General features: G+C 38.6%; 1 protein-coding gene across 1 annotated transcript; it reads right to left on the reverse strand.

Annotated features, from left to right (window-relative positions):
* Positions 1 to 7,311: 7,311 nt before the first annotated feature.
* On the reverse strand, positions 7,312 to 21,629 carry IRAK3 (interleukin 1 receptor associated kinase 3). Its single transcript, XM_018576345.1, has 9 exons — positions 21,456 to 21,629; positions 19,062 to 19,238; positions 17,367 to 17,518; positions 15,373 to 15,440; positions 13,391 to 13,505; positions 13,105 to 13,223; positions 10,742 to 10,937; positions 9,365 to 9,442; positions 7,312 to 7,725 (listed from the first exon to the last, which is right to left on the reverse strand). The coding sequence occupies exons 1-9, from the start codon at positions 21,571 to 21,573 to the stop codon at positions 7,312 to 7,314; spliced, it is 1,437 nt and encodes a 478-aa protein (XP_018431847.1). The 5' UTR covers positions 21,574 to 21,629.
* Positions 21,630 to 22,150: the final 521 nt, after the last annotated feature.

Genomic DNA, 22,150 nt, shown 5'->3' on the forward strand with positions numbered 1-22,150 from the left:
ACCATAGGTGACGCTTTAAAAACTTTTACCGCTCATCAGTTTAGTGTTATCAGTGATTGATAGCCCTAGAATTATTGCTCTCATTCCGACATTCGCGACGATATGTAACATGTGCGGCGTAATAGGCGCAATCGTCGTTTTTGCACGTATGCGCACCCAACGCCTGTTTGCATGCGTGTATGTATGGGTGGGGACTTTATGTGTAACTTTAAAAACTTTTTTATGTGTAACTTTACATTTTGGGGGGGGGGACTTTAATTTTTTTTTTCCTATTTTTGTTTTTACTTAACTTTATTGCTATCCCATAGGGGCTAAGAAACCCCCTTATGTGATAGCAAAAGAACTGACCGGTCCTCTTTATGGAGACATCAGGGGTCTCCAAGACCCCTAATGTCACCTAGGACCCCCCTGAAGAAGCTGATGAAGCACAGATCTGCTTCATCAGCTTCTCTCCAGCATCTGAACCTGGAGAGTGACACAAGAATGCGGAAGTGATGTAATAGGGGACCGGAGGGAGTTCGTGTACCGATCGCCCTCTGATCCCCTGTGACAGAGGCACTATGCTGGTCCCGGGCTCGCACCGAGCACAGCGGAGCCCGGGGCCAGCGTGACAGCGGGAGGGGGGGAGGGCGCACATACCGGGACCTCATACATCGCTTGTATGATAACAGGCATCGCTGCCTGTTTTTAAATATCGGGTATTTCCCGCTCGCGCGCGCCCAGCGGCACGCGCGAGGGGGCGTGGCTGAGCGGACGTCTAAAGACGCTCGCTCAGATCTAGAAAGCTCCTGGCCGGCTGTTTTTTACAACGGCCGGCCGGGAAGTGGTTAAGGAAAAATTACTGAAAATGTTCTCCTATATTAAATTATAAAACATTAATATTTACCCAATTTTTGGTAAAATATAAAAGCCGGGGTCACGTCGGGTAAAAAGACACCAAACATGTCAAGCCTTAAAATTGTGTGCACGGAGAGGAGAGAAGGAGAAGGGAGCATTGAGCTGGAGAGTGGCTTGCCTTGCTGAGCCTGTGTGTTTGTGGAGACAGACACAGCTTACTAGCAAACACAAGGGTGGCTTCATAAGACCCTGCAAGGGAAAGGAGCCACCCTAAAACAGGGTGCCAGTGCTCAGGGGACCAGCTGATTCTGCAGTAAACTAAAACTTTTAAACATCAAGGAGCAGCAACCTTTGTAAGTGATTTAATCAGTATTTGAAATAGCTTAAAAACCTTTTGACTTAAATATCACTTATGTGCAATATAATGCAACGCACAAGAAGAGCAAAGTGTGATTGGGCCCTGGGGATCTGAGCACAAGCAAATTTTCTAGGCTGAAGTCACACCCACTTCTTTCTATTTACAGCAGGAGCCAAAATACATAATTGTTTACCTCCTTGTACTGTGTAACATGTTGAGCGGCATTTAAATGCAGCATGTTCCATTTTTACTCAGCACACAACAACACAACACATGGGTGTTAACTGACCCTATTGGAATCAATGGATATAATGCTTGTTATTGCATTGGGCCTGCATGAAGCAAGGCAGCCAATGCACATGGTATGAGTGGGCCATTACTGTGTACCACCACATTGTATAATACACCCCACTGTGGGGGGTTTTTCCCCTTTTTTTGATAAATGTGCAGTGTTGTAATTTTTAAACATAATCTGACTCTGAGAATTCCAGGGTATCCCTTGGTGATATAATTGACCAGAACAGGTCATTTTATGATAATTGAAGAAAAATGTTTCAACAAACAGAAAAAAGTGGGGCTCTCCATAATATTCTAACCAAACCCCTATCCACGCATGTAGCATGAACTTATACATAGTAAATTGAATATCTCTCTCTCTCTTTTCCCCATTAGTAATGCTCTTGGGTATTGTGGAACCCTTTGTTGAGCGCTCTGCAACGCAATCCCTTATTCGCCTACTATGCTTTTATTCCTATAAAGCTGTTTTGCTACATTGGAAACAACTCCGGCTTCCTTCAGTTGACTTAGTTCTAAATTTAGTGGAGGACGTGATTCCCAAATACAAACTGATTTATGAAGCCAGAGCCTGCCCTAAGAAATTTACCAAAGTGTGGGGTTCATGACTTGGGTCTATGCTTCTTGGTGAGAAAACAAAAACAAGTGGCGCCTTCCCTAGAGTAGATACATTTAAAAAAAATTTTGTGACAGCACAGTAGGCCTGGGTTTACGCGAGGAAGGGGGCGTGGCCCCAAAAACGCGTAAACCCAGGCATACTGTGCTGTCACATAGGAACCACCATTTGTGCAGCTCTCTTATTCTGCTCTTGTTTTTTGCCAAGACTGAGGATTACCCTTTGATTTGAAGGCGCAATGTTACCTACTCTTTTGTGAGTATCATTCCATTTTTGGCATTTATAAAACAAAAATGTATCTACTCTAGGGAAGGCACCCCTTGTTTTTGTTTTCTCATCAGATATTACAGTCTCCCTGACTGATGTGGGGCAGCGACCTGTAGAACCTCTGCATATATATTTCTTCAGTGGAGTGGTCATCTCTGGCGCTATTGGTTTTTATTTTTATTTCTATGCTTCTTGGTGCGTGAACATGGAGCATATCTGTTGCTTTTAATCTGCTGTTCCTTTGCTGTTGTGGTTCACCCCTTTTTTGATGGTTCAATTGTGGAGGGGGGTAGGATTGGTAGTGTGTGTGTTTGGTATGTGTGATGTTCGTGTCTGTTTCTTCCTTATTACTGCAACCTGCTTGTTGCTTGTTTTGGGGTGTGTTGTGCCTCTCTCTTGTGTGTTCTTTACTTGTTTATTAAAAATGGGGAAAAAAAAAAGATTCCCATGTACTTCCTCAATGCAATGAGACAATTTCAGTATATGCACTTCCTGATGACACCACTCTAACTATATCTATGGCAAAGTGCAAGCACCTGTGCTTCTCTTCAAATCAATTAAATTGTCCCTGGGAAGAACCAAGGATCTTTGTCATTCAGCTCTCAAATGCCAGAGCCTGTGCAGGTCTCTGAGCACCTTGAATTGCATAGTAAAGGAGCTGTAAAGTCACAGCACATATTGCTGCATTGCGTCCTGTTATAACATCAGTATTGTAATAGGAATACATTTCTTTGATATGTATTATATTTGATAATGCAATCAAAGCTTACTTTTATGTAGTGAGTGCTGCCCTCTGTCTGCCCATCACTTTCAACAATTTCCTGAATTCCCAGCGTGCATTTTATCTCTTTCCTGCTGCTTGATGTGATGCAATCTCAATTCCTTAAGACTATCATGCATTGCTTTCAGCAAGCAATAATAATGTTGCATTGTTCAGATGTTGAGTTGTAGTTCAGTGAAATTGTCTCAGTGCATTGAGTAAGTTTACAAACGTCTAGATAGATATGAATATTAGGAGTGGCATCGAAATTATGGAAATTCAATGTAAAAATACATATTTATTTTTAGTTTTTCACCATAGGTAACCTTTAAATGAGAGGGAAGGGGCTTAGAAGGTCAGGTGAAGGAATTTATCTCAATAAGAAGAAGTTTAAAATATCCTCATTGTTAAATGTTGTGTTTTGTCTGTACTGAGATGGCCCAGCATCATAAAGTGTTATGCGTATGCTTACATCACAAAATGTAATAAGATGCAGTGAATAAATAACACAAGCAAAAGTATAATAGGGAAGGAATTGGGGATCAAATAAAGGGGTTCAGTTACTATGGATGATAAACGTCATATACATAAAAAGAGGCAGTAAGGAAAAGGATCGAAACCAGGCGTTGTAGGCTTTATTAGAAACATACCACAATATTTAGTTGTTGAAATGTTCTTCTTGGTCCATGATATACAAAACGGAAGTATTCTGATTGCTGTGCTATATTAAAGATGCAAAAATCATCCAGACAATTATTGCTGCTAGCAAAGCCTATTACACTGAAGACACACACATTTCAGTTTTATAGTCTGCACTAATAAACTCATCAAACAGAGACGCCACAGCTCAATTTTATTGAAATTATAGTTTGCCTCACAATTCCTGGCAATCCTGTACCATGCTAGTTATGCTAACAATCAGATGGACAAATAAACTGAATATTGGCAACATAATTATATATATGAGCTCTGCAATTGTTACCGTTACAACAGTCCTGCTCTACATGAAGGCTGTTGGCTGGCCTGATGTATTCCTTCAATTGCCAGAAATCCCTTAAAATATTGAACATGATACAGAATATTTAATTTCCTAGCATCTGTTCTCTCTTTCTGCTTCTCTTGCAGGGTTAAAGCGCCCTCTTATGGGGTTTACCTTTCATTTATAACAATAAGTTTTAGTTACAGTGTATTCAAACCCAACAAAAAAATGAACATACTGCATCTTGCCAGTCCCTAGATGTGGAGAATGCAATAGTTGAAGGCTTTTTAGGATTGTTTTCCTTTTTTTTTCAACTGGTGATCCTGCCAGTAACACACTTCTTGTGTTAGGCCTCATTCAGATGGGCTTCAGTCTCTAGTGCCCTCTGAGAAGCGATCCACCCTGAAAAGCGATCCATGGAGGATTGCTTTTCAGAGGGCGGTGGAAGAACGGCTGCCTGGTGTTCAGAAGGCGATACTGTTAAATCCTGAATGTAGAGTTTTTTAAAATCCCAATGGGGATTACTGGGCCGCAACAGTCCCATTCATTTCAATTGCCGCATTTGACTAGCGGCACCGCCAGTCAACTGTAACATGCTGTATACTTTGTGCTGTGCCATAGCATCTCGGCTGTGGCAATGTATAAAGCACAGTGCGGCTGAAGTGCTACCATTGCAGGTGACAGCTAGCGGGCAGTAAAACCCCACATCAACTGTATGGTTTTAATGCCCCTTCACTGCTCGTGTGAACAAGGTCTAAGGGTGGCAACTCTCATTCACCAGCTGTGTAAGAGCAACAGCGTTACTCTAGGTCAAGAAGTGTAATAGGAACTACCGAATACCTCTCCATCTCCTCATCTCCATAAACATACGAGTGAGGTGTCCTGTAGCTCACAGAGGTAAACTGGGAAGGGCTAATAACACTACTTGAGAAAACACTACAGAATGCAAAAGAACTCAGGACAGCACTGATTTAACAGACCAAAAGGGAGCAAATAAGAAAAGTTCTTTGTAAGGTTTTACATATACTTAAAATTTTGTTTAAAATGATCATGTATTTAATAAAATAAAATTTTCCACGTTTCACATCATCTAGTTGCTTGTTGTTTCTATTATTCATTGTGTACAGTTATCAAATTTATTCGAAGTTATCTTATTTAACGTTTGTAAAGGCTTGAAATATCTGTGAGCAGGACAAATTGTACCACAAAGGGTCTTATGCAGCAGGCAAAAAAGGAAGTGCACATACATGTAATGAATCATGGGGAAAATAAGCAATCTCAGAAATATCTTCTTTTCATATAGAGACTGTTTTATAGAACTTTAGTGCATTGGTTATACAACCTATAATAAACAAGAAGAAGAACAAACCGAAAGTAGTAATAACATAATAATAGGCAGAAAACTTTTTTCATACTGACCTGACCACATAGTGCCAGGGATCCAAGAAACCAGACAGACATTAAAAGTGCAGGTTAAAAGATAAAGTAGTGTATTGAAAATAACAATAAACAAAATGGCCAAAAACAATGGAAAAAGTCCAGAATGTTGTCGGTGCCAAGCCAGAGGTCAGATGCCAACGCAGGTAGTCACCCGAACCAGGCCAGGGAACACTGAGAGCAGGATGAACGAAAACCATAGCTGGAGTCAGGAACCAGGTGGTTATCACTTCTGACTTGCAGCACTGGTGGTCCCCGGTTCGAATCCTGATCAGGGCACCATATTCCCTGATCAAGAGTTTACATGTTCTCCCTGTACTTGCGTGGGCTTCTTCCCACACTCCAAAGGTCAGTTGGCACCTGGCTAAATCAGACCTGTATGTATGCATTTAAGATAGGGATCTTACACTGTAAGCCCCTCAAGGGCAGGGACGGAATGTGAATGTGCAATGTAAAGTGCTGCATAAATAGCCTGTGCTTTATGAATATCTGTGATAAAAATAAATAAATATACAGCTTCTAGGCACAGCATTTTGTAACCCCATATGCTCACTAAAGGCAACTGCCATAGTTGTTTTCCAAAAGACCCCTGACTGATTACTCAATGTGATATAAGATGACCATGAGCATAATAGTGTCAAATACAATTTATGAAATGCTCTGAAAGCTCTACATTTGTGCAGCTGCACAGAGGCCCTCTGGTACTCAGGGGCCAATATATACTATGTGTGGGTCAGTCAGGTACTGGGACCCCCTGCCTCTGTCACAGACCTAGACAATGCTTACTACAAGAAGCAGGAGGCATTCTTCATGATGCCTGTTTACTGGTTTGTAATATTTAAGCGGTGTCGGTCATCCTGCACACCATCACTGGGACATACAGAATGCTTCACCAGTTTCCTCTTCACATCATTTGGACTTGAAAAGGAATGGTTACTGTTCCTTTTCAGTTTAGTATTATGTACCCTGAGAGGCTCTTTATAGTTACAAAGTTGACTACCACATCTCTAAACACTTAGCCTTAGTGAACTTTAATGTTAGCTGTGTCAAAGGCAATATGATGTGCAAAGTGCTATAATGTATAACAACCCAATTTCATTTTAAGTAATTTTAAGTAATTTTTTAAAGTAATATAATGAAAGGAATAATTCTGGTTAGCTGTTACTAGATTTTGCACACTGCTGTGACTTATTGTATAAAGTAAAATGTAAAAAAAGTATTTTAGTGGTACTTGTTGGGGTGCTCCCAAACAACATGTCTTCGAACCCAAGCCAAAAATATACTGGTAAACAAAATATGTTTTAAAAAAGTTTTTATTAACTGAAATAAATAACAAAGACCATACTGACAGCAAAATAATTTATATATAAAAATGGCACAAGATAACTTTTTTAAAGAAATAACAAGTAAAAGACTACTGCAGGTGTTGGGAGTTGTTTTATGAGGAAACACATAATCCCACTTTACTGCTAAAAAGTCAACCTCGTTCTTATATTGTAAAACCCCAATCTGGACAGAATGCAGAGCTGTTATAATAAAAACTGTACCTGTTACGCTAAAATAAATAATCCTAATGATTACAAAAAATTATATATGAACACACAAAAAGAAGCATGCTAGGAACTTCATATTCTCCATAATATATTATCCACATTCTATTACCATTAACATACCTTGACATCTGTATTACAGATACAAAATACACCATACTACTGTATTGTATTTTTGTTTATAATTTAATATTACTCAGCATTCACTTTTTCTTACTGGTCTTGGCCAAAACCATTTGCTATACACTCTTCACAGAAGGTTATGCTGGATGGCCCAGATGAGCAGCTGCACTCCACTGGCCTGCTTGTATGAGGAGTGTCCCGGGTGTACAGGACATTATCGTCATGCAACATAGCTTTGCTTTGCATTAACAAAGAAGTAACTTTTTCTTCTGCTCTGTCTTTTCTGGTGTTGCCTAAAAATGTCACCTCTGATTGGCTGCATTCTGTTTCCTTCTTTCTTTCATATACAATAATGGCATCATCCATGGTTTCATCTGTCTCCACAGGATCATTGGAAAGGCTACCGTGCAAAGGCCACATGCCAGGTGAAATGAGCATCAGTGACTTTGGGTGGTCCTCACTGGACTTTTCAGAAGCCGTACAGTTTTCTATTCTTTTCAAAACCTAAATAAACATTAAAGTAGTATTAAACTCTCAAACTTTTTTCTATAATAATCGAAATAAAGCAATTGCACATTGTCCATCAAAGTATTTGTTTAAATTTTTGCCCAAGAACTTCCAGTTATCATGTTTCCAAAGAACTGACTCCAACTCTCTCAGTTCAGCTTCCCTGAACTTCCTGTCCTGTACTGTCCATCTACTAGCTTGGAAAAGGGAGGAGAGGGGAAGGAAGGGGAGCAGGGGTGAGGGGAGAGTTCTGCCTTGCTGCTTCCTGTGTGTTTGTGGAGACAAGCAAAGCTTACCAGCACAAACATTTTGACTTTAATATCACTTTAACAAAGAATCTTTTTGTTTTAAGAATAAATAAATTAGCCATCAGCTCATATTAGGGAGACAAAGATTATACCCCTTACCTCATTTATTGTGGGCCTCTGTCTGGCACGCATTGCTGCACTATCAATTGATACACCCAGAAGATTTTTCAGTACACCACAAGGCCACTTGCTTGTCTTCATATCCTTAAAATGGAGTAGGGATTCATTTCCATTTTTTTCCATTTGCTCCAAAAAAATCTCCCTCTGTTAAATAAGAAAACAAGTTTCATTAGATAGGTGGAGGTGCCTAGGCAAATACAACCACAAGCATACTAGATGTACCCAAGAAGAGCTTGCTTGCTCTCTTGTCCAGTCACAGATAATGCTGTATGGGAAGCCACAAATAGTGTATTTACAGCATATACCTGCGATGTACTGCTTTCAATATGTAAGAACAGAGTTATACAAGACACAAGAACAACATGTAAGCATATAAAGGGCATTTAAAACAAATATTTGTTAGGCTAGAGCAGAGGTAGGCAACCTCCGCACACCAGCTGTGATGAAACTACAAATTCCATCATGTATCTGCCTTTAAGAGTCATGCCTGTCGCTGTCAGTATCTTGCAATGCCTCATGGGACTTGTAGTTCTGCAAGAGCCGGAGTGCTGAGGTTGCCTACCCCTGTGCTAGAGATACACAAACAGTTTTAATCTCTTACTTCTGAAAGATTTTCCTACTTGCTTGAAGCAACTGCATTAAACCTGAACTCCAGACTTATATACAAGACACAAATTAAGGCAGCTTTTAGTGCAAGCAGCGTACATACCTGAATTTAACTTGGTATGAGCTTTTTTTGCAATGCCCTATACATCATAGCTTAGACTGTGAGAGGGAGAGGTAGTACTAGGAGCAAATTAGCTGTGCTTCAGTGCTTATTTGCTAAGAACATGCTGATAGGTGGAGAGAACAGAATGACAGAGAGATGAGCTCGTCAGTCAGCTACTTCTTCTTTGACTGTCCATTCACAGGCTGGGGGTGGACAAGACTTGTAAGTGTTTAACTGCAGCAGAGAAAAATCAGGTCTCCCCATTCATATAGGGCTGTGCTGTGTGGCAGAGATGTGTAAATAGCAAAATCCAAAGAAGAGGGTCCATGCTGCTTACAGATATGCCAAAGTTTATTGATGCAAAACACATGTACAATGTAGACAGGTACCAAGATAAGGATTTTAAACTACAATATACAGTATGTAGTGTACCTTTTGATATACAGTATATGATTTGCATATGCAAATGTAAAAAATGTTTTGTTTGTTTTTATATTACAAAAATACTTACAAGGAACGTAGCTTTAGATCCATTTACAACCACAGCTTGACACCCGCTTAAAACCTCCATTATGATCTAATATGGGAAGTATAGAAATCATACTTAAAAAAGCAGTAGCATGTTAATTACAGAGGCTGTACTCTTTATAAAGTGCTATAGAGGTCCACACTCCCTTTGTAAAATAGTGGGGTCTCTGAGTTTACATATAAATAAACAACCGTAATACTTCTTGCTGCAGAAACTATCACCTTATCATGACTTGTTTTAAAAATGTTGTCATATTTACAAAGTTCTAATGCTAAAGTTTAATTTGCTAATTGTTTGCCTTCCCTGGTTCCCTCTTTGCCCCCCATCAACATGCTTAAGTATGTTCTTAAATAAAACCTTTTCATTTTCATTACATACCTTGTTTTAGACCTAATTACATAATTGTTTTAGACCTAATGACCAGCCCACATATTTCTCTCCGTTTAGGATTCTATTAGGGACAATTAGGGTTTGGGTCAGGCACTGGATGGTTACAGTTCAGAGGAGGGATAACTGTAAGCTGTTATGTTTCATATATGAACTCCTTGTCTTATTTTAAAGGCATTTATTTATATTTTTGGTGACATTTACATGCAGTCCAAGCTATCCATTACCAACATGACAGTGAGAGCTGTTTAAACTAATAAGGATGGATAAAAGTGTGAGATGCTTACAACTGTCACCTTTGATTCACATGGCTTAAGGCCCTATTCACATTTGGTGGTCCAGTGCAGTGCATTAATGTGCATTGTGTCACATGGCAATGTGTGTTGTGATAAGGCAGCCCATTCATTTAAATGGGCTGGAAACGCACCAAAACAAACCTAAAAATGCACCCACACCATTTTTCTGCCCCATTGCACCACACTGCACCACATACATTGCCATGCCATAGTTCTCATGTATTGGGACCGGGCCCCTTCTGCTGTAAAGCGAGTGCCCTAATCAGCTGCCTGATTTCACTTTTTCTTGCAGCCTCTGTCCAGTGTCCAATCAGACCCTGGCAGAGTGAGGCAAGAAGCAGGCAACTCTGTGCCTGCTGGCGTCCTGTTGGATGGGGCCTGGCCAGAGTATATGCCATCCGATAAATGATGCTGCTTTTAGCTTTATTATTTTCTTTTACCCACAGATCTGTTTTAGGAATTCTCCCTAGACTGAAAACTATCTTACAAACATATTTCTTTGTTTTTGCCAGACAGTATTTAGTTTACCTATTCTTTCTGAAAATTATAGTTAAGCATTAACAGCAAGATTCATCTTCATAAAACTTTATGTGGAGTATAAACCTCTGTAATGAAATTCCTGGTTGAAAATCAAAGTTTTAAAGGTGATTCTTCACATACTCACAATTCCGTAACTATACACATCAGTTTTCACTGACAGATCTCCCCTAATGTACTCCTCTGGCAAATATCCCAGGAACCTCAGAGTGGCATGATCCATCTTGATAGTTTTAATTTGATTTATCAGGTAAGACCACAAATGGACCATGGCAAAGTCTGAGAGCTTTGGTTGAAAATGCTGATCAAGCAATATATTTTTGCTGGAACAGAGAAAATATGAACCACAGTTAGGAGATGGAAAAATTAAGCATGTTTGCAGTGTTATACAGTAATTTGTAAAGTCACACTATAACAGTGACACAAAATAATACAAGTGGGGGTGTTTAATACTCTCAGATCAGTAAGGCATGCTGCAATGGACAGAATGCATATGGTTTACTCCACTAAAAAATAAATCTTGATTATCCTATACTTTTCCAGAACTTCCAGACTTCAGTAACTCCACTGAACACCATATTGGCAATGTGTCCTTCATGTAATTTGGTAGGTGTACAGTGGCTCTGACCAGCAGATTGCACATGAGATGAATTAACCCAACACCATAGAACGTGTTCTGCCCATTCAGAATCCTTTTGGCTGATTCACTAAAGGAGTTGACAATCTTTAATCAATATATTGTGTAAATATTTAATTCAATTATGCCCCCCAAAAAAACACATTCCAGTTTACTTATTTCATCTGCACATGCTTGGGTATTCAAAATAAAGAGGAATTCGATTTTTCCCCATGATTTGATAATTACAGTGAATATTCACACAATTTATTGAGTGGAAATTGTCACCGCCTTTGGTAAACCAGCTTAAATATCTACAAAATGTATACTTTTATAATTTTCCACTCTGGAAAAGGCACTTGTGAAAATATGGTTTTAAAGCTGGACTTCAGGCAAACAGCTATATACTGATGTGATCGAGATATGGAAGTATTTAAGGAATCTTTAATACTGGTTATCTTATAATTCCAGTACTTTTGTTAGATGCCATTGATCAAAATAACCTGATCCCACCCAAGTGTTTTAAAAAATAAATAGTAACAGCATATTGATGATGTCATCCCTGATTATGTCTCTCTCAGTCTGAATGTTGCTGTGCATCCATTGAGCAGATTGTACAGAAATGGGACGTCACACATTTTCCTTCTCCTATGTCACCTATCATACGGCACTCCCAGTTCTTCCCTAGCCATAATGCCCAGTTCTTCCCTAGCCATAATGATCAGTTCATGGGTTAGAAGAAATAAATTCAGAGCGCAGCAATTTTTCTTACCCACAGGTAGGCAGTTAGCCAGAGTCACGGTTTTGCAATCCAGGGTACCAGAAATAGACTTTTGGAAACGTAACCAACTCTCTAATTTTTTGGCGCTTTCTGTTGGACCACAAAACGTTTATCTGCTCACTCACACCATTTGAGAAACTCTGTTCTCAACCTGGTTCACTGCTAGTTACTCTTTCTCTGGTACCCAACAAAAACTGGTAGGACTCTTTGTTGGGTACCAGAGGCTTGCCTCTGAACTCTATTCTTCATAGATGGGAAAAGAACTTAAAAACCACCTTCTGCTCAGTTAGACCATATTATTAATTTCTCCCATCATGCAAAGTAATGCCACCTGAGCCTTCCTGAGTTGCAGAATGCCCATTCCAATTATGGTCATATTATATCAAGCCGTTTCTAGCGGTAGGTCGTTCCTTAGAGACAGAAGCAATGATCAGCCTGCCCCTTTTCTCACCAATATATAGATTTTCTGTACCCGTCCATCCAGTGACAGATTCAGATGCACCATTCCTCACTTTCACCCTTTTTTCTCTCTTTCTCTCCACTATCCCTCTCTTCTCTCTGCTCTCTCCAGCTGAACAGCCTCTCTTCTTCTCTCTCCCTATCCCCTCCCACATTTTTACTGGTTTCTTATTCTCATTCTTGCTTCTTCTATCTTCAACACTCATACAAAACTTACCATGAAGGGATATGCACTTAGACTCGTTGTACCTCTTTGAAGTAAACAGTTAATACACAGTAAAAGCGGGGGGGGGACGGTACACAACGGAGTCAGATAAAACAATACCCTAGACTCACTTTATGCAGTCAACCCAGCAGGCGCCTGCTGCACTTTTTTTTCATTTTTTAATCTGATTACTTCGCCCAGCATTCATTTTAGGGTGCAACTCTCTTATTCTCTTATTGGGCTCACGTTCTTCTGTCTGCACAATTGTGTGAACTGTTTTTGTGGGTTATTTTTGTTATATTATTATGTTTTTCATATATGTGTCTATGATGTATATGGCTTGCTGAATATAAATAAAGAGTTTAAAAAAAAACACATTTCATTATTATAATTTTTTTAATAAGAGGTGTTTTTTATGGCTCTACTTACCTGGTTATGTTTCCACATATTATAGGAGTAGTATACATTGTGTGTAGGTGTTGAATAGCCTTTGCTACTCCAAATAGAATATTGTAGCGTACTTGCCAGGAAAGAGGTAAAGCCTTATCCTATGATATAATGAAATAAGTCAATATGAATACAAATTGATTCACAAAAATAACAAAATTATCTATTAGCAACAATAACAGAAAATATTATGTTAATACACTAAATAATACAATTTTTCTAATATATTTAAGGAAACACTTGTGAACAGATAACAATTGAAACTTACGGTATGATGCAACCTATGGAAGAGGGATCCGTGTTTTAGATATGGGTACACAAAACATGTTGATTCATCGGCTCTGACATATCCAAGCAATTGTAATACATTTGGGTGATGGATTCTAAACAGATGAAAAGTGTTTTAAGCTGAAGAAAGACAGTAAATTATCAAATTATAAGTATGATTGCTTTTCCAGTAGGGTTAATTTATACTAGAAAAAGCTAGTCAGACAGGTTGGGTTAAGGAACAGGGAAAAGGGCAGGGAAGTGTCATTTATCTATGTTATTGGTCTATGCCATCTATGAGCCTAAATTATTTTTTATTGAGGAATAATTAATTAAATGACACATGTTTCTAAAATGTGACTGATGTGCTTAAATGAACATTTGATCTCTGTGTTCGTCTGTTGGTAATAGATATCTTTTCTGGAGTGAATATATTTGGTTTTTCAAGTCTACCATCTGCTTTAACGTATATTTTTGAATGCTCAAACTTTTCCAATCACGAAACATGAGCTAATCACTAACCAATTATGTATTTGTGTTGCATTTAGTGATAATAACATTTCTAAGGGCTGTCATGATTGTCTGTGTCATGTGACTTTAACAAAATACTAACTTTGTTAAATCAGTTATGGCCTATTCAATGTTATTTGCTAGTCTACTTTCTTCTTTTGCTAGTCTACTGTTTTCTCATGAGGGGTCTCCTTCTCAAAGCTTAGACTAAGTGCTCCTAACTAGTAAGTTGTTCTCCTGCTTTGGAGATGGTAACATAGATCACTGCTGGACAGGAAATTAAAGTTCCTGTGAATCTGGATTAAGGTATAATATGGGAGCCAGGTCACTGATTCAGCTGCACTTGTGGGATTAGGTAGAATAGACAAGAATACTTCATCTTCTCTACACCTAGGAGCTGGTATTATAAATATGATGGGAGAGCACATCTTTAAAAATATGATGAAATTGACACCAGTTTACACATACAAAGTCAACCTTTTAGTTCTTTAGAATGATGCACTGCAGTTTAAAGCATATTTAAACCCAAAAACAAAAAATTTAAGATCTACCTCATCGTCCCCTCTTCTCTCTGCAGGCATCCATCACCAAGATTGCCGCCGGCAGGTAACAGCGCATGATGTCATCATGCGCGTGCACAATGATGTCACGTGCGTGCGCGATGATGTCATGACAGGGTTTCACCTGGTGACTGCTCCAGGTGACACCACGCCTCAGGACGCCCCTGACAGGAAGTGACAGGGACATTACATTTCTGGCTAAATCAACATGTACAGTATGAATACGAACGTATTATAATAAAATGAAGATTTCCATTGTCCTTATTTTAATTATTTCTTCTGATTAATTCATATTATTTGTGACCAACTCTAAATAAAAAAATGATAGTAAAAATACTTAACGCTAAATTAAATAAAAACAATAATACAATAGTGCATGCATTTAAACCCAAATTAAAACAATGAATGTGGAAAATGACAAAAAGTCAAACAAGCATTGTTGTCCACTGAAAAGTGTAAAAAGACATTCTCAATGTGTAAAAATGGTGAAGCCTATTTTCAGCGACTGATGATTATTTTTGTGCTCTATCACTCCTGTTTTTTCATATAAACCACAGGAATCATCTGCCATATAAGTGCAATGCCTCTCCTTATCCCCCAGTCAGGGTTAATTCACCAGATCGTCATGACCCTAAAATAAACAAGGACAATATTCCCACCTGGGTAAAGTTGCAATTTCTCCAGAGCTGGGGTTTCTCGGTGCTTGTGTGGGTTTCCTTCACCAGATGTGGCTAAATTGTCCCTAGTATGTGTGTGCGTGTATATGAGGTAGGGACCGTAGCTTATAAGCTCCTTGAGGGCAGGTACTTATGTGAATGTACAGTATGTAAAGTGCTGCGTAAATTGGCAGCTCTGCATAAATGCCGGTGATAAATAAATATGTCCAAATAAAGATCATTCTATACATTCTTACCTAGGTAAGCATTCCCATTGTGCCAGGAATGATTTAACTTGCTTCTGATGGTCTGCCAAAGCATTCTTCTGTACAGGCAAAAAGCAGAAATATTGGTTGCGTTATTTGGAGTAACAATTTTAAAAAGGGGGTTTACAATGAAAATTACCTAATCTAATGAGGGCAAATGAAAATTTTAACATACTAATATATGCACAGTCCACTTTTCTAAAAGTAAAGTGTTATATCTAAACTTTCTTTTAATCCCTGCAAAATGAAAACTGAAAACTTACTGGCTGTGGCTTCTCTACTTGGCAGGTTAATACCCAATAAGAACAGTAAAGTGAGGCCAATCAACTGAGCAGGATTAAAAGTATTATTACAAGATGTATGTTATAGTTCTACTTACAGGAATGGATCAAATTCTAAAGCAAGTCTGCTTATTCTTATTTATCTAAGTTCTTATTTATCCAGGTCACAGTATAACTAATAGTAGTTAGCCACATTAAAGTGGACTTGTTTAATAATATTTACCATCATACAAGTGGTTTTCTTAGTTCAAATGCATGTTGGGAACATACCCCAGAATTTCTACCCAGTCTCAGTAACCTAGATCCAATCACCATTGTGTAGTGAAATGTGTTAAGGTGTAGATGTTAGATGTACAAGAACATAGCGGGAGGTATAAAAACATTAGCTAGAAAATTAGAGGAAAATCTTTAGTGGAAAGATATTTGGGCTCCTTGCAATGTTCTACCAGCACTGCACATTTTAATGAAAATTTGCTTATATTCAAGTGTTTGGGTCGATCTCCCAACCCACAAAGTGTATTGTGGTGTAGATTCTAATATAGCGCCAATATCTGCATATTGCTACAGTGTTTTTCAAACAATAGGCCAGCATGGGAGGACTGAGGAGGATAAACCTGAACTACAATCTCCTATTCCTTACAACCAAGAAAGGTGCCATCGTAGCCTCTATTTGGTTTGCAGCCATGCTGTATGAATGATGGCTCAAAAAAGTTGAAGATCACCTATAATATTGGTATTTGTGATAAGCATGTGCAGCATTTAAAACTTTAAAGGACCTCAAAAGGTACAGCATGTAGAAGTGACTAGGTTTTTAAATTATGATGCAGACCTGTGCCAACATACAGGAACAACCTGCAAGCCATCATTTTTTATAATTGTTCCACTTCTGCAAAGCAAGTTGAGATTCAACTATTGCCTAGAAACAATAATGCACAAAATATCTACCAATAAAATAAACTTACTATAGTGCCATAAAAGCAGACCTAGCAACAAACATATTTTTCATGTAAAATGTGTGTAAGCTGAGTATTATGTAGGTTGTAGGTGGAATACTAAGAGGGGCGTATAACCTGTCAAAGATATCACAGGCTCTCTATAAAAATGCCTATGTTTTCCTTCCTCCTGGCACCATATTTTCTCAGGTATCAACTAGTCTCAGCAATTACGTGGCGTGCTGGTTGTGCGAAGCTGGCCTAAGTATGAGGCAATCCTGTAAATGTTGCCGTATGCCCATTAGCCTTTATTTCATGTATACTGACACATCTCATTTGCTCTTCTGCTGCTTTTCAGTCTTTGGCCAGCCAGTTGCTAAACTCAGTCCTCTTGCTTACCCTATGACCTGAGTGTAAAATCTATGAAAGTATCACACAGCTTAGTTCCCCTGCTGCAGCATCTGACCTGCCAAGAAGGTCAAATGCACAATCAGAGTTAATGGGGGGAAATCTCCCTTCTGATGCAGCAGATTCAGGTGACTACATTTTCCCAGAGTGCTATTTTCATGCATATTTTGAGAAATGGTGCCAAGGCACATTCACCTGCCTAGAGCTCAATGGCTGCTTTCTAAAGGAAAAGATTGCAGTCAATTAAAATATTCTGTTGCAGCACATACATAATGCATTTATGCAGCTTGTAAAGTTACAGATAGAGTTTCTTTCATTGATAACAAAATAACAGTAAGCTGTAGCTATGTAATTATTTCTTCACCTTTTTAAGCAACTTGGCAACACATAACTGTTTCTTAATGTCTGCTTTGTAGACGTCAAAGAACTGTCCTTCTCCAATTAGGAAGTCGCTGCTGAAGTTCTTAGTCCCTTCTTTAATCTCCTGCAAGCTGACAGGTGACAGGACATTAATCTCTATGAAAAAGATGAAAACATGAAAGATGTTATCCCACCATGCATTATTTCACTTTACTAAGCTATTAATTTAGTGGTTGGTCATGAAATGCTTTCAAAGCATTGAACCCTACAAGACAGATGAAACAAAGGACACTCTGAATGTGCAGTTATTTAGATGGTAAATCTGAGTTCCAAAGGCAGACCCACATTTGACACACCTAAGAACAAAGTTACCAGTTAAAATTAATTTCTACTTAATATACTTCTGTACACTGAAAGCTGATTGATTGTTATGAGTTTTAACCCCACATTTTCTACGCTGGATCTGTATAAATTTGCTGGGTATTCTAGGTACAGCTGCTCACTTATATCGGTTGCATGAACCTTCATTTTGAATCAATACTCAGTATAAGTAAGTAAATAACATAAATGTGGCAAAAATAAATAGCATAGATAGTAGTGTTGAATCATATGTGAAACAATTATAGCAAAAATAATCCTATGTGAATCTATTATATATATCATATAACCTTCGTGAATCAATTGTAGAAAAACAATCTTATGTGAATCAATGATAGCAAACAAAACAAAGTGACTAGTGACCGTCACTTGTATCATATATCAGTGTTCTGTAAAATCATAAAAAAAAGTGTCAACTCAATCTTTTACATCAGATTATACAATCTCTCCGTGTGAAATTCTGTTTGTTTTAGATTTGAGTTTATAGCGCCACTCATACTGGTTGTTATATGTTGCTGTACTTTTCATAGCACGACTGTTGCCAGCATTCACTTATGGAAAAACCTCAACAAATGATAAACTAGACTTTTAGAGCTGACAGTACTGGCCGCAGCTTCCTCGGATACAGTAGTATCAACCACAACCATCAACCACACATTGTGAATGCTCAGTGGTACATTTTTAGGGGGCCAGCTGCAAGAACCCAGAAGAGGCAGCTGGCTCCCCATAATGTCAACAAGGAAAATGGTGACGTGCAGAGGTGGGTTTCAACAAATAATGCTGGATTTGCTGTGCGTGGGAATGTTTTTAAAATCCAACCCAGTGGATATGGTAAGAAGAGACTGGTAAATAAAATTAAGAAGGTGTGGGGATGAGGGGGTGATGTTTTTCTTTAAGTCTTATTCAAATTTGAATTTGTTCTTTAATGTTAAATACATTTCAACACCCATCCAAGTAGTTACCTTTGCTAAAAAAATAGTTTGTGCTGAGGAAGCCAATTGGATAACTGGTAAATTGTGATCAACATCATAGAATAAATTAAATGTAACAAACTACTACTACTACTACTAGTTAAATAGTATATGCACATTTATGCAAGGCAAAAAAAAAAAGATACAGTGCCCATAAAAAATGCGTTCAAAATATTGTTTACTATGATTCTAGTTAGTGTTCATGCCAGCGCATTTGAGTTTAGTTTGAGATCAAACACCACTGTTAACATCTGTTAAAAAATGCCCCAGGACACTATTTTTTTAGTTTATGTTTTTTTTATCAGGCAGATTATTCTGACTCAGAATGTTTGAAAACCGTCACATTTTACCTCTGAATAAGGAGATTGCCCTCTGCTGTCCCATTTCCTGTAGAACTAATAACAGATCACCAACAGTCTTATTTTTATGTGCCCAACTCCAGACAAGCTCCTTTGTTCTGCTTTTTCCTTGTTCAGCATACTTCTCAACTTTACGGAAGTCCCTCCAATCGGAAGATAGCCGCTCAGCTGCGGGAAATAAATGTTTTATTACAACATGCATTTACATACCGTATTTTGTGTTGCCATGATCTTAGGTTAGGTTGCCATTTGCTGTTTGAAATAAGCTAATTAAAGTGTTCTTTGGCCAACTGTGTTGGAAAATGCTGTAGAGGAGGACCCTTGCTCTCTGTATGGAAGCAGCGGTCTCTCTACAGAGGTCAGACACCCCAATCTGTAAGCAACAAAGCTCATACTCCCTGCTGTTTGGATAGGTTTAGCTCTGACTCAAAGGAGGGGGGCATTATGAACCTTCCACACAGAGAGCAAGAGTCTTCCTCTAAAACACACTGGCAGGCTTACAGAAATTCAAGACTTTGCACAACTTTTATTTTAATGCACCTGTAATATACAGTATGTAGCTAACTTAAACTGTAATTCAGTGGGGTTTTAACACCAAAAATCAATTTTCTGAGTTTTAATCTGTACACACAAGTTATCGCGAATTTAGATCATCCTAAGTCCAGATCGGGGCAGTTTACTGTAAAAATCCTAGCTTCTTTCATGCTCAAAAGTACATCCAATATCGTACATCTAGTGCTGTGACTGAGTGCTACTGGTCTCATATAGTAAAGGATTGTGTTGTTTACGGTCCCACCCCCTCCTCCTCCTTCCATCCATTCACAGAATGTCTTGCATTCTGTTAAAGATACAAGGCGTTATGTGAAAAGAGGAGGGTGGACATCCTCTTATCCATTAATAAAACAGTTTGTATTTTGTGAACAGAATACAAGACATTCTGTAAATGAATGGACAGAAGGGGGTGGATGGGGCAGCTTAATGATACAATCCTTTACGGGTTACACATGTTATATATTTGGAGTTTTGTAGTATGCCCTATACATCAAGACAGATAGGGTTTTAGTTTGGTAGTAAATTTAGATACATACAGTATATTTTTATTGTTACTTTATTATTACTCATGAGTTTATGAATATTGGTTGCGAATACCACAGAAAACCATATACAGATATTAATACTAGCTGACCTGAATGTCATTCGGGAGTCCAAATTTCCGAATACCATTCGGGAGCTCCAGAAAGCAATATGGGTCTGGGAGCCATATTAAACCTGAGGCTTCCAGACCTGAATGGCATTCGTTAGCTCTCAAATGCTATTCAGAAATTTGGACTCCATTCGGGTCTTGGAGCATCAGTTTTAGTATTATATATATATATTTAGTATTAACGAATGGCATTCGGGGGCTCCCGGATGTAATTCGAAAATTCGGATTCAGACCCATTTGAATGCATTAAACCGAAAAACACATCTGATCGGCCAGAAAAGTCGCATGTTCAATTCAATGTAGTTGTTGAACGAAATTCGGAGGGGATCCAAAATTCACAAACGGAAATTTGGATTCGGATGCATTTGGATGTGTTCGAATGTCCGAACTTTGGAAAATTCATACGAATTTTGATTTGGAACAAAACTAAACACAAATGTCTATTGGAAACCCAGAAGCTGATTGTGTTCCCATTAGAACATTTCCCACATTCTGTTCCAGTGACAACTGCCAAATATCATCACTTACTGTATCAGAGACACTGGTCACCCGGACAAATAGAGAGAGTGGATTTCTCCAGATGAAACAGCAATAGAAACCTCACGGGGTTTAATACTTTCTTACTCCATTCACAACTAAACATCATACACTTTAAGTACAGAAGAAATGCTTTCTAACTGTATTATGTGCTGTCATACTAAAAGAGGAATATCATGATTAAAGCCAAATAAAAAGATGTAATTAAAGCCTATCTCGAATTAAAAGAAAACTGGTTGTTATTGTCTAAGGGTATGGTGTACCTACCTGATCCCAATCGCCATTGCTCACCTCTCTATGCTCCGGCTTGTGGATTGTCCCTTGGCACCCTCACATGTACTGCAGGGCTATGGGCCCTACATTAGATGTTACGATGTCAGTTGGCCTAAGACCGACGGAGTGTAGTGGGGAAGAGGCTGCGGTTGCTAGTCTCGGAACCAGTGGGAGAGGTGATCAGGTAAGTAAAAGTGCTTTACACCGCTTGCCTAGACAAAAATTAACATTTAACCCTTGCAGTGTGGGGGTAGCCCCAGTGCAAGGGCAGTTTTTTTTTCTTTTTGTAACTGGAGATAGGCCTTTAATAAATCAGTCAAATATTTATTCCAAAGCAGGTGTTGGTCATGTAAGAGGTATTCCTTACTTACCCAGGCCTCTCCATCCTAAATCTCCATCACTGCAGTCCATCAATTCACAGAAGGTTTCCATAATAACTGGAGGAACGTCAAAAAGAGATGTGCTACAACTGGGGCTACAATTTGCCATCGTTCAGATATGAAAATCACTTTATCATTAGGGGAACTGACTTCTTACATACTATTAAACATGTTGTAGAAGTCCATAGAGGGCAGGAATTTCCCACGCAATACACGCCCAGCAAGTGAACAATTACTTCAGAAGGGAAATCCTGCTATTGCACAAGTGCAGAGCGTACAGCTCTCCATGAACAGCTGGAGCTTGTAAAATATGTGCCTTGTGGGGAAAACACATTTTTGATCTCTCTGTCAGAGCCAGCATAATAAAATGAGCGTAGTAGGTTAATAAGTGAAATTTATCAATATAGACATGTAACCAAAATAAGGTATAGAGCCGATTACAGTATATAAAGAGGCTGTGAGGGGTTAGAGCTACTTTAAAGTGTATTTCCGCACTTGCTGCCAAATTTGGCTAAAACTTACTTTATATTTGTTAACTTATATTTGTAACATGTTCCCATTCATTTATATTTGTTACTTTTTCCCATTAATTTATATTTGTTACTTGTTCCCTTACACTTACGGTATATTCGTTACTTGTTCCCTTTCACTTATATTTGTTACTTGTTCCCATTCACTTATATTTG

The sequence above is a fragment of the Nanorana parkeri genome, unplaced genomic scaffold, assembly GCF_000935625.1.
Source record: "Nanorana parkeri isolate BGI_ZX_2015 unplaced genomic scaffold, ASM93562v1 scaffold65, whole genome shotgun sequence".
Lineage (NCBI taxonomy): Eukaryota > Metazoa > Chordata > Amphibia > Anura > Dicroglossidae > Nanorana > Nanorana parkeri.

What these genes read in the sequence shown, in the direction of transcription:
- IRAK3 (XM_018576345.1), bottom strand. Translation starts at nt 21,573, where the DNA reads ATGGCAAATTGTAGCCCCAGTTGTAGCACATCTCTTTTTGACGTTCCT. An exon ending in TTTAGGATGGAGAGGCCTGG is followed by an intron (nt 19,239 to 21,455) that starts GTAAGTAAGGAA and finishes TATTTCCCGCAG; the next exon opens with CTGAGCGGCTATCTTCCGAT. An exon ending in ATATGTGGAAACATAACCAG is followed by an intron (nt 10,938 to 13,104) that starts GTAAGTAGAGCC and finishes TCTCTGTTCCAG; the next exon opens with CAAAAATATATTGCTTGATC.